The following is a 12,618-nucleotide window of genomic DNA, read 5'->3' as shown; positions in this document are numbered from 1 at the left end:
TGGGAAGGCCACCCCTCCCTCTCAAATAGACTACCCAACACCTCAACATTCCACAATGGTGTGGGTCTGTACAGGTTTCCAAGACATCAGACTTTGCTCTTTCTGTCCGACATGTCTCTGGACCCCCAACATCTACACACACAGCCACGGGGAAGCCCCAGTCTCCCCTATGACTTTTACTGGGGTCCTAGTTGTGGCAACCTTTCTTTTTCACAGCCTGCTCTGTCACAGCTCCAGTCCCACACTCATACAGAGCTCTATCACAATTCCACAATCTCATATGGATCAAGACTTCAGCAGGGACTCTGCTATATATCGTGGCCCAGAACAAATCTCAATGCACATTAAGACTCAAAAATACTCACCGTGCCTTGTGAGGCCTGGTATCCAGGCTCATGAGCTCTCAAAGCCACCCAAGAGGCCCAGCACACAGGCCCCTGAGCTCCCAAATCCCTGTGCAAAGCCAATCTGCTCTCAAGACCATGTGTGAAACCCAGCAGCTCTAACAGCCCAGGACAGCTGAAGAGGAAGCAATGCCTCTCTTGGGAAGGCCAAGCATATGGATCAGCTTTCCACTGGTTTACATCTCAGCCTCAGTGGCTGGGGGCAGGTCGCACTATAAGAAGTCAGAGAAGACTATCTCTAGTTCCACCTGCTGGTGGTGGGCTCCCAGATCACTATAGTCCCATTCTCATGCATCCATGATGTGTAAGTGATCCATGAAGTGCAATAGTGAACTACGGATAGCCCTGAACCTGCACGTCCCCACAGGGTTCTGCACTTAGGGTGATGACCTGGCAAAGGAACTTCAAAAACGTTACCAGTTGCTTCACGCCCTGAGCAGCGGAGCGGGTGGCATAGTAGTGAGAGATCAGCAGCATCGTTTCAAACTCTTCATGTGCTGGAGTGTTTGCCTCACTTGACTTCACTAAGTTTTCACACTGAAGAAGAGAAAAGGAGAGTAATTGAAAACGTGAGAGGACAAGGGCACTCTACATCCACTTGAGTCCAGGGAAAAGTGGGGAGAGAGAAGGATCTGAAATATCCAGGTTCCTCTGGGGACTTCAAAAGGGCTGAGCCTTGGGTGCTCTGGGTCCTATAGAGTGCTGAAGGGAAGAGGCTGTGGGCGAAGGGGAGAGCCAACAGTACTGCAACAACAGACAGCACTGGAAGCAGGGGTGAGTTTGGATGGACAAAGGGGGATTTGTGGATTTCGTTTGTGCTAGAGGTGGGTATTTGTAGGACAGAAACAGAGAAGAAGCAATCATGAGCTCTGACTGAGGTATTTTGGGACAGGGAAGAAGGAGCAGAAGGCTCTAAGCATCTCTGGGGAGATGGGGAGGACTCTCATTTTCCAGGCTCAGTAGTCCTGTGCTTTTCCCAGATCCTTGCCCCGCCCAGGCTGCTGAATATGGTTGTAGGACAAAAAGTGGGCATGCTGTGATAGGCTCCCATGTAGCAGTGACACTGAGCTCTGCAAGTGCCAATGTCCACCTCTAGGATTTGGCCTTGAGTGCAAGGTCATCTTCTTCCCTGACTTCTCTTGCCCAGCATGTCCACTTCACAGGATCCTGTTGTTCTACTGTCCACATTGTGAACATTTCCCCATTTCCCCTCAACTTGTGTTCTACAAATACTGCCCATGTCACCTGGCTAGAGACTGGTTCTTCTTTCTCCCCTGCTAGGGGCCACCAGGGTGTTGGAGTTTAACAGGCGGTGGTGGCCACGGCCCATACTCACCAGATGGAAGAGAACATCACGCAGGTCAGCCCAGCTGGAGTAGGCCTCGGCACAATTCATGCCAGACGCGTTCACCATCTCCACAAAGAGACGCTTGTAAATGTTGAAATTCTGCAACAAAAAGGAGAGAAATCTTGAGGGAGCCAGATGGGGAGTCAGCAAAAGTCTGGAGCTCTCCTGCTGTCAAGCACAGGCTGAGGGGACGGCAGCCCTGCACACAGGCTCCTGGAGCACACTGCTGCAGATCACTGGTTGCACGGGGAAATGGAGAAGAATGCTTCCTGCAGCCAGTGCTCTCAGAGAAGCAAACGTGGTTCATTTTATTCTGGACTTGGTGGTTAAGGTGTTCAAAACAAACACAAATACTCAACTCCCCCCTGCTCCTTCCCCGTGGAGAATAGGCCAGGAGATTGCCTTTAGTCCTCTAGCTGAAGAGCCTCTGGAAGAATCCACAGAAGGGTTGAAGTGGCTTGGACATGTTGAACACCTGGCAATCCCAGTTCTGGACTCGAAGCCTGACTTATGTAGCAGATCACAGCACACTCTGGCAACTCATACTGGGCTGTCTTAATTACCTGTGGGTTGGCAGGTGCTCCATGGTGGACATACAGGCTCAGGGCTTTGTCCCAGCTGCCCTCCCGGATGAGGTGGGTTGCATACAGAGCGACATACTTGTGCAAGACTTTATAGTTCTGGAGAAGGAACACAGAAAGCAGTAGCGTAAGATTCATGAACTGACCACCTGTCTCTCGGGGACAGTTTCAGATACACGTACACACCCCCATACACCTGAGTCCTGAAGGGCGAGACCAGCTAATTAGACAGAGACAGACTGCACACAGCAGACCTGGTTTTTGATTTGGGCCCCACTTGATACCTCTAATCCCGACTAGCTGATGCTATGCTGATCCTTCCACACATGGAAATAAAACTGTTTTTCAGCTGTTCACCGCTTGCCAAAGGAATACTGCCAAATACCTAAAGGATGCAGTATCTCCACAATGTGGCACCACAGGTACCAATTGTAAACCAGTCCGTAGTCTAATGAAAGAATGAATCAAAACACTTTGTGGACTGAAGATATTCATGATTTGCAAGACTGCTCTAGTCCCTTATTCAAATGCTGTCAGATCTCTGGGACAGGAGGCCTCCTTGGAGTGCTGATTCCCTAAACACTTTGCTGAGGACTGACTGTAGTCGGCCTTACAGAAATTCAACTGAGGAAAGACCTGTTTCCCACAGGCTTAAATATAGTAATGAGATGAAGAAGATGGCATAAAATGTGCAATCCTGTCAAAAAAATGAGCAATGGAAACAAGCTTATTGAGCACAAGAGAGACCAGTGTCTCAATGTCTAGAACTTGAACACCCAGATGTAGATGCTGGTGAAACACTAGGTACAGGACAGTTTGGGATACAGATTAAGTCTGGTATATGACCTGTTTTGATAAATGTAACTTTTTTCCTGTATAATCACTGTAGAACAGCTGAGTCAAAAGTCATGAAATTCTGCACTGGTCATGGAGCAAGGTTGTGCTAATACTCTCTTAGAGGCATAAACAGACTAACATCATCTTGGACTAAATGTGGTAGTGTTGTGCCTGGCTGACAATAAAACAGATTAAGCCTTTACCATTCAATTGAGTGTGAAGTTATTCTTTATGGAAGAAGATCAACACTGGTATCTCCTGATAATTAGAACATCAGCACAGACGTATCCAAGATAACAACTACTACAACAAAGACCATTCATATCACCAGAGAAGCCCGAGTCAAAGAGAAATCAAGTTTAGTGTAGTAGAGCCCAAACTCAGGTTACTGCATTAGAAACGAAGTTATAAAAAACCCCACATTACCAGTGCTTGTCCAAGTTATCAGTGTTTGCCTGAGTCATCAGCTGTGATGTCTCCACTAACTGCAGACTCAGTTGCCAGGGGCTGCCCTGGTACTTGATCTGAAGCAATGCCTCACTTCAAAGAATCAACACCTGCCCTTAGTTTAGCTCCTTTATCAATAACCATTGAATCAATAACCAATCAATAACCAATAACCAATAACCACTGAATACAGACAAACCCTCAAAGTAGATCCTGGTAATCTAGAGCTTTCTCCTCCTGTTACTGCATTGGAATAGCACTGTAAAACAGTTTCATTTTGCTTTTCTCCATTTTTATTACTCTGCTGAGGTAATTTGCTAGTTTTAAGTAAATTTAGTAAAAATGAAAAAATGTAAAATTTGCTTTCACGACAAGGATGTCTCATTTCTACTGACACCAGGCCTCTAAAGAACATGTAGAAAGAAGGCTTTCTTTTACAAGTCTCTTTGTTTCCATGGTACCAATTACTTCCAGCCCAAACAACTAATTTAGCTTTTTCCAATGCTCCATTAATCACAAAATTTAGACCCAATATACTTCTGCATTCTAATGCGTCCCTGCTAGGCCTGATTGGCCAAGATGGGACAGTGAAGAGGTGTTTTTTGAGCTGCTGCAGTGACCCCCCGTGCTCCCCACAGAAATGACTGCTTTGCCCTGCCCACTCATTCCTGCCGCCCCCGCTTCAGAGAGCCAGGACCCATGTCTGTCTCCTGAGGGCTCACACAGCCACTCACCTGCTTAGCTGCTACCTCCAGGCACTTCTCCCATTGCTCTTTCTCTGCATACATATCCAAAGCAGCTACGACATCTATTCCCACCAGCTGGGGATGGAAACAACCATAAATTCACTGTGCAGGCAAGGTTTCCTACCAGCGTCAAGGCAGCCATCAGCCCGCCCAGGTCTTTTCTTCACATACACACAGTCCCTCCCTTTCTATGGTATAGAAGAAGAGATCCAGTGTGACCCAGCTGGTATGCAGAAACCATGACTCATAGGCACATACAGACTCCTAATCTGTGGGCATATTCAGGCAAAAGCCCCATGAGAAAGGTCCCAAGGATCTGCACAGATCCTGACATTACTCCCTAGCCTGTGAGACATCCCAAATACGTACCGAATCTACCTTTCCTTGGTTCTTTAAATACTCCTTGTAACGCTGGTCCACATACTCCTCTGACCTACTAGGCAGAAAGAATCTTAATAGGCAGCAAGACTAATAGTGACTTGCATCAGTGCAGAGGCTGAATTCAACTTTGCCTGCTTTGGGAAAAAGAGGACTTACAGCTGTGCCACATCTTTCTGGCCTGCTGCTGGGAGCATAGGTAGAAGGGGAAGGAAAGGGTCTAGGCAGCTCTTTGCAATAGGATGTGTGAAGAGAGAAAGGGATCACAGGACTTTCAGAGGAAATGCATGCACAGGATTATGCCAAGGGAAGAGGAGATAGGGATAGGGATGGGACAAAAGGGGATAACGATTTCCATGGGATGTGTGGAAACAGAAAAGTGTCAGGATGGTAAATGGCTTGGGAAGGGCTGTGGAGAATGTGCCCTGTCAGGCCTGGGAAGGCCACTGTGGGGAGAATCCAGGGAACTCTGGGGGCAGCAGGACAGGACAGGACAAGGGATCATCTGGGGGTGGGAGAGGGAACAGGGAGAGTATAGTTCGCGAAATTCAGGGCATACCTGGGGTCCAACTCCTTAGCGATGCGCTTGGCTTTGCTCCATTCCTCCCCTTCAATGAAGACATCAATAGCTTCTTGGATGAGGTCCAAGTTGAGGTAGAGTTCAGCTGCCTGCAAGGCCAGAGACAGTCCCATAGGAGATGAAACCCCAAAGGCACCCTGCAGCCCAGGCTGGAGCTGGTGCTGTTGGAAGTGACCAGCACACAGCAACAACAGAAAGTCTCTTCCCAAACGATAACCCCCTTCTCTGCGTCCTGCCTCCTCCCGAGGCCTGGCTCTCTCACACTATTCCAGGACTTTATCCCTTCCCCTCCTTCTTCCTCCTTGAGGACTCTGTGCTGCCTGACTCTGGTTAGGGCCATCCACCCATCACCCCAGGATGTGACTTGGCCTCCTTCTCTTGGGTAGAGCTCTCCCTTCCTATGTCACTGCTTCTTCAGTAGTCTGGGGGCAGGAGCCAGCCCTCACCGCACTGTATTTCTTCATGGCCACCAGCTGAGGAGCCACCGTCCGCGTCACCTCCATGCTCTGTGACTGACTCAAGAATTTAATGGCCAACTCGGCAGCCTGTGAAGAGAAATTGTCAGTAGCACAAGTGATAAGAGCTGTTCAAGAGAGGGATGAAGCTCGGAAGAGCTCAATCCTAGCTAAAAGACTGAGAGTCAGGAGCGCTTGAACTATGGGGGAAGGGGAGAAGAAATGACAACACACTTCAGCAATTTAGAGAAGCAAAGCCCAGCTACTTTTCACACATGGGAGAAGATCAGACAAGGACATAATTGTTGTTGAAGCTGGTACGAGGGCACAGGTACGAGTGAAAAGTATGAACAAGAACACAACCCAAAGGCTGGTGGACAGGGACCAGGAGAAGAAGAAAGGATGCTCATCTAGCCAAGGTCTAAATCATAAAGTCCAGCTCTTCAGTGCATGGAGATATGGGCACAAAGACACTGGCATGCTGCTGGAAGTGGTGCCAGAGCAAGGATGTCAGCACAGTGCAGGATAAGCACACAGCCCTTCATGGCTCAAGAGAATGGCCATGAAGGCTTTCAGACCCTGCAGTCACTGGAGCCTGCAGATCCTCTCTTGTGCCCTGCAGTGATTGAGGTATCTCTGGGATGCACTGCAGGTGTGGGAGACCTCCTAGACAGCAGAGTAGATGAAGGGAATTGTAGCCCTTGACTGTACCTTAAGCAAGCACTTCTCCATCACGACACTGTTGCTGGGATCCCGCACCTTCAGATAGCAGTCCACTGCCCTGGCGTATTCCCCAGCCTGCTCCCACTCCCGTGCCTGCTCCAGCAGCCCTTCTGTTCCTCTGCAGGGAGGAATGCAGGCTGTGAGCAAGGCTGGGATGCTGCCACAGAGATCCTGTAGACAGTGTGTGGGGCATAGGCAGGGAGGTGCAGAGCAGAGGTAAGTCAGGGACCTCAGAGGGGGCTGAGTGTGTGACAAGGAATGCTCACAGCCAATGCTGGGGAGATAATTGATTAAGGACCGTGGGGAGATGCACTGGTGGTACAGGAGACCTGGGAGATCTGTAAGTGGCAAGAAGACATCTGGGAGATCTTGGATGGCAAAAATAAACCTGGAGTCTCCCAGAGCAGGGAGGAAGGACGTTAGGAAACCTATGCAGGAAGAAGTCCAGAGTCCTCAAGAAGGAAACAACTGGATGTCAGGGATCCGGTCAGGCTATCTCTGCAAGACATCAGCATGGCCTAGGGGAAGAGCTACCTGTCTGTTCCCTGCAGCCTGACCACAGCATTCCTTACCTGGAGCCCTTCTTGGCAGCCTCCCTGCTGCACTCCTCCTGTAACTCTTCTAGCCGACTAGGCACGTATTCCTTGCAGATCCGCAGGGCCTCGCTCCACATGCCAGCCTCCTGCACAAGCACAACAGGGAGCAGAAATTTCCACCAGTTCACCAGGATCCCCCACACTCCTGGCATCACACATCTAGCCTCTCGTGTCATCTTGCCAGAGGACCCACTGGAAGAAACAACCACAGCAGCACCATCCAATTCTTTCTTCCCCCCAAATGGTACCTATGTCTATCCATTCGCCCAGGCTACCTCAGGGGAAAGTGCTCATCCATCCTAGCTACCTCTGTGGAATGGGCACTTACAGTCCCTGCATGCACCCACCTGTGTTACCCCTGAGGACCGCCCATAGCCTTCTGGCGGGATACGTCCTCCCAGAGCTGTGAGAGACCTAAGCTATGCTGTGAGATCTCTACCGGTTCAGCCTTCTAAGAGCAGGCCAGAATTAAGTTCTACTAGGAACCACCTGAGTAAATGGTTTCTCTTTGGCTACTAAGCTGACAGGGAGAGCTGGGAGATGGATTTCGCTCCTCCTCCATCCAAACTGGGTTCTTGACCAGTGAGGAACGCAATAATGTTGCTACAGACTACGCTCACCTTGTAGTACTTTATTGCCAGCTCAGGTCTCTGTGCTCGCAGGAGGAAGGCCTCTGCTTTCTGGAACTCTCTCTGCTCAAAGGCAAAACGTGCCTGTCCCACAAGCACATCAGCCACGCTGTCTGGGTCATGAGCCTCAGCTACACGCTGTGCAGCATCCCAGTTCTGATTATGCACAAGCCTAGGGGAATCAACATGAGATGTAACAAGAGGGACAGCAAGGAGCAGACCAATGCTGGAGAAGCAACCAGGCTGGCATCATACGGGGAGAGGAGATGCAGCAGGCCAGGATGGGGAAGGATACATACATCAGCACTGCCTCCTTGGGTTTCCCAGCTTTAATAAATTCCGCTTCAGCCTCTTCAAATTTGCCCTAGGAGAGAAGAAAGAATTTGCTGGCATGCCTTCCTGCCCTGATATCATCGCATGACGTCCTCCACTAAGGCAGAGAGGATTTATGAAACAAAGATGTGTGTGGAAGCTTGGGGCTGTAATCGTGGAGCCTTTTGGGTGAACAGTGACTGCAGTCATAAAACAGCCTGCTGCAGCAGTCCTTAAGGAGAATTGTTCAATTACCTGAGTGACCAGGAACTCCCACCTATTCCAGGGGGTAAAATTACCTCATCTTCTAGGAACATGGCATGCTTTAAGTGGATCTCTGGCATCTTCTGCTTCATGGAGAGGCGGGCCAGTTCAAAAGCAAATTCAAAGACCCTGCAACGAAAGAGAAAATGGGGTGAGAGCAGGACTATGTGCTATGAGGGCATGCCTTCATCAAGAGCAAGACATCAAGTAGAGCACAAGACACTGGGCGAGGAGAGACGGGAATACAGAGGGTCCCAAGTGAATGGGCACTACCCATTCCTCCTGTTCCTGACCAGAGAACAGGAGCTTTTAGAGCCCCCACTAAGGAAATTCAGCTCCTTCACACTTGCTGTTAGTGTCAGAGGCCCTTGGTTCAACCTTAAGGGGAGATCCCAAGACTCCCAAGAGCCTAGCTATGTGGGAGAGCTGGGGGAGAGCAGCAGTGGATGGCAGTGCAGTCAGATGGGGCCAAAACTCTTCTGGCAGGCAGTCACTTATGGTGACATGAGGAATACCTCCTCCCGTGTTCGGAGGTTCTCACAAGGCCCCCCTGCTGAGGCTAACGGGCAAACTGCTTTTGCCAGCCCAGCTCTGACTCGACATTTGAGAGATTAACAGGTGGACAAGAAGTGGGATGTGTCAAGGAAGCGGAATGCCCGTGTGAAGAAGTACAGGTGGGGGCGGGGAGGAAGACATAGAATCATAGAATTATAGAATACTTTGGATTGGAAGGGACCTTTAAAGGTCATCCCCGTGGGCAGGGACATCTTCAGCCAGATCAGGTTGCTCAGAGCCCCGTCCACCCTGACCTTGAATGTTTCCAGGGATGGGGCATCCACCGCCTCTCTGGGCAACCTGTGCCAGTGTTTCACCACCCTCATTGTAAAAAACTTCTTCCTTATATCTAGTCTAAATCTACCCTCTTTTAGTTTAAAACCATTACCCTGTCGCAACAGGCCCTGCTAAAAAGCCGGTCCCCATCTTTCTGATAAGCCCCTTTAAGTACTGAAAGGCTGCAATAAGGTCTCTCCAAAGCCTTCTCTTCTCCAGGCTGAACAACCCCAACTCTCTCAGCCTTTCCTCATAGGAGAGGCATTCCATCACCCTGATCATTTTCGTGGCCTCCTCTAGACCCACTCCAACAGGTCCATGTCTGTCCTGTGCTGAGGGTTCCAGAGCTGGACATGCCATATCCTGGACCTGCAGCTATCACGTGCATACAGATATCTTGGGCCACTCCTTTTTTCTCAGGCAGATGGGAGGGAAGTGCTGGGCTGATGGACCTGCTTACCCGCTATCTGCTGCATGGTCAATGGCCATCTCCAGAAGTCCGAATTTACTGAGAAGTTTCACAGCTGCCTCTCCACCCAGGCTCTTTGCCCACATATAGGCCACGTGCTTATAGGAGTTTGCTCCCCCATGTGCCTTGGCCACCTATCCAAAGAAAAGAAAGCGGAAGAGCCCAATGCATCCATTTTGTATTCAGCAGGCTGAGCCAGGACTCCCCTCTCACATCATGTCTGTTGTCATGAGGGAGCACCAAAAACAACTGTTCTCTCCTGAGGAACCCTTCTGTAGCCACCACTGGACTGGGGAGACAAAGGCTTACAGGGCAGAGCAGAGAAGAGGCTGCTGCCCCCTCAGCATGGCCCATACTGTTAGGTCAGCAGAAGTGACCCGGGGCAATCTGTGTCCACACTGGAGGGAAGCAGTGTTGTGGGGGGCTGCTACGGAGTGGCTATGGGCGGAGCAATACCTACAACACGGTGCAGTGGTTAGGAGCAGAGCAGAGCCTGGAGGCAGGCAGTGCTGCAGAGTGGCTAGGGGTCAAGCCCTGCTTTTGCGGTGCAATGCTGCAGAGCAGCAGGCACAAGGGCCTCCAGTGCTGTGCCACATGCCGAAGCTAGGTAGTGTATGCCAAGTCTTCAAATTTTGCAGTGAATAGAGACAGAGCAGTTCCTGTCAGGGTCCTGCAGTCAAAGCCTGATCCTGCACAGTGGGATAGCTGTGAAGTGATTATTACCCTGTAAGCTTCCTCCCACATGTCATTCACTCTGTACATGTTTACTGTGGCCTTCCAATCCTTAGCTTCTAGGTAATGGTACTCAGCCTCCTGTAAGCGTCCCTCTGCCTCCAGCTCCTGCAATTAGAGGCAAAGAGTTAGTGACACTCTTGTCCCTGCTTGGCCTAGTTGATCCCCTGCCATGAGATGCACTCACCTTGCCCAGGTGCAGATGGGTATCGCTGAGTAAGTCCTTGTGGTACTTGGCCACTAGGCAAACCATCTCATCATACATCTTACACTTCTTGTACATGGTGATGGCCAAATCAGGTTCATTCACAGTGATGTACAGCCTGGGAACACAAACACATTCAGGTGGCTCAGCCAAGGACATGACCAGTCCCTGCAGTCTCTCTGCATCCTGCCCAGCTGGAACCAGGTCCTGGACACACTGCCAAAAGGCATGACTGGTGTGCAGCAGGACTGTTGTGGGCTGCAAGGCTGAACGCTGCTTAGATAGAGCCTTCTGTTATGCCACCATCAGCTGCCGCAGGGCAAAGTTATTCCCTCCATCCTACTTGTCACCCTGAGTTCTGACTTGGAGGTAGACTCTGGCCTTCTGTGACCTATTCTCATCTCGGCCTCCAGCCTGAGGCTGTCAGTCCTGCTGGGATGGTAACATAACAACGTCAGCTCAACTTACTCATATAGGCCAGCAAAAAGATTAAACCCTCACCCTAAAATGTGACCTCACCAGCTGTAATGCCCCCTTTCATGTACTGGGCATCCTTGAGATCAGGTACCATGGCATCAGATACACAGCTGTGTTTGTCCCTAAACCTACTAACCTTACTGTGTTGTTATTAATCTAGAACTGACAACATTAGTAACCTGGATGGGCAACACTCCACTTTTCATATCTTATCCTCAGCTGACCATGACAGATCAGATGTAGCACTCTGCAGTGGGGAAAAGCCTTGCCGTATTTCCTCTGCTACATGAGACAGCTGCACCCCACCTGGACCTCCTTTCTGTCCTGGTGGACAAAGATACATTAACAGTCACTGACTTCTCTTCCTATGAACTCTGAAATATCAGCCTGAGGTCTCCATGTGTGGAGACAGTAGCTCTGACCTTTCCAAACCCTAGTCCCAAACTCTACTCCCACCCCAGGAAAGGGCTCCTCCTTGTGACAGTCATTGTTTCAGGGCTGTCTTGGACTAGTACCAAGGAAGATGCTCACCTCTCTGCTTCTTTGTACTTGCCCTGCTTCTCCATCTCTTGGGCTTGGGTTATATACAGCACAGACACGTCTTCCTGACTCATACACTTGATTGCCAGCTGCCAAAAGGAACACACATGGGAGAAACTAGAGCACACTGCACACCAATTTCTTGATACATGGTAGTGAAGGAGAAGGGGAAAACCAATTTCCTTCCCATTACAAACAGGTATACATGCTATATGCTCTGCAGAGAATGGGTAGTCATTTGTCACTGTAATCAAAGCACACAGGACCAAACCCCTTGGAGCATGCTATTTGTGTCACAGGTGCACCCACATGGGGCTGCTGAAGTAAAGAAGGGCACAGACAGGATGTGAATACCAGGGACTGACTTCCTGCTGGCTACTCATTGTCCTGCTTGCATCCTTTGGGAAGAGTGCTTGTTGATCAGGTGTTGGTGCACAAGGCACCACCACCTTCTGATGAAAGACATTTCACCAAGTGGGGTGAGGTCCCCAGAAGCTTTGGCTTCTGACCCTACCTTGTGAGCCTGTTCCCAGAGCCCAGCCTGTGTGTACATGTCAATGGCATCCTTGGTCTGGTCTCCTTTGATGTACAGCTCCTCTGCAACCTATAGAGAAATGACCATACTCAGCAGTCCCAAGGGACACAAAGAGCAGCAATGATTGTGGTCTGTGGCCTCACCTGATACTCCTGTAAAGCTGCATAGTGCTGGGCAATCTTGAGGTAATATTTGGCTGCTGTCTGTTTCTCCTGCAAGTCCAAAATGTAGATGGCCTTCTTCCACTGCCGGGCTCCCAAAGCTGCCTCAATGGCCTTAATCGAGCACCTAGCATCAAAACCATAACTCTTCACACCCAGCCAGCAGCCGTCTCCTCCAGCTGAGCTAACCCAGGGAGACCAAAGTGGTCTGCTGCTTGATTCTTCTTCCCGGGTTAGAGCAGCAAAAGGATCTGAATAACTGGTAAAGCTAAGGGGAAAGAATGAAGAACTAGGACAGCAGGGAAGAATAATCAGGGCTGAAAGATCTTGGGAGAGATGTGGGAAGGCATCCATGGTCAGGGCCACCA

The 12,618-nt window shown here is 49.9% G+C and overlaps 1 protein-coding gene across 6 annotated transcripts in view; it reads right to left on the bottom strand.

Moving 5' to 3' along the window:
* The window catches only part of IFT172 (intraflagellar transport 172), a 39,513-nt gene that overhangs the window by 4,261 nt on the left and 22,634 nt on the right, over positions 1-12,618 (bottom strand). For 4 of the 6 annotated variants that reach the window (XM_075144657.1, XM_075144660.1, XM_075144659.1 and 1 more), the window contains 18 exons: positions 12,233-12,377; positions 12,069-12,158; positions 11,546-11,643; positions 10,520-10,655; positions 10,324-10,440; positions 9,592-9,734; positions 8,336-8,429; positions 8,024-8,088; positions 7,716-7,896; positions 7,072-7,181; positions 6,488-6,617; positions 5,768-5,866; positions 5,301-5,410; positions 4,733-4,799; positions 4,352-4,438; positions 2,316-2,432; positions 1,741-1,851; positions 822-941 (listed from right to left, as the gene is read on the bottom strand). In XM_075144657.1, coding sequence (XP_075000758.1) covers positions 822-941; positions 1,741-1,851; positions 2,316-2,432; positions 4,352-4,438; positions 4,733-4,799; positions 5,301-5,410; positions 5,768-5,866; positions 6,488-6,617; positions 7,072-7,181; positions 7,716-7,896; positions 8,024-8,088; positions 8,336-8,429; positions 9,592-9,734; positions 10,324-10,440; positions 10,520-10,655; positions 11,546-11,643; positions 12,069-12,158; positions 12,233-12,377 — 2,020 coding nt within the window. The remainder of the gene's footprint in view (positions 1-821; positions 942-1,740; positions 1,852-2,315; positions 2,433-4,351; positions 4,439-4,732; positions 4,800-5,300; positions 5,411-5,767; positions 5,867-6,487; positions 6,618-7,071; positions 7,182-7,715; positions 7,897-8,023; positions 8,089-8,335; positions 8,430-9,591; positions 9,735-10,323; positions 10,441-10,519; positions 10,656-11,545; positions 11,644-12,068; positions 12,159-12,232; positions 12,378-12,618) is intronic. The other 2 variants (XM_075144658.1, XR_012672832.1) reach the window with 2 other exon arrangements.

This window comes from Calonectris borealis, chromosome 3 (assembly GCF_964195595.1).
Source record: "Calonectris borealis chromosome 3, bCalBor7.hap1.2, whole genome shotgun sequence".
Classification (NCBI taxonomy): domain Eukaryota; kingdom Metazoa; phylum Chordata; class Aves; order Procellariiformes; family Procellariidae; genus Calonectris; species Calonectris borealis.
The sequence above is the reverse complement of the archived record's forward strand: the minus strand, read 5'-3'. Positions and strand labels throughout refer to the sequence as shown.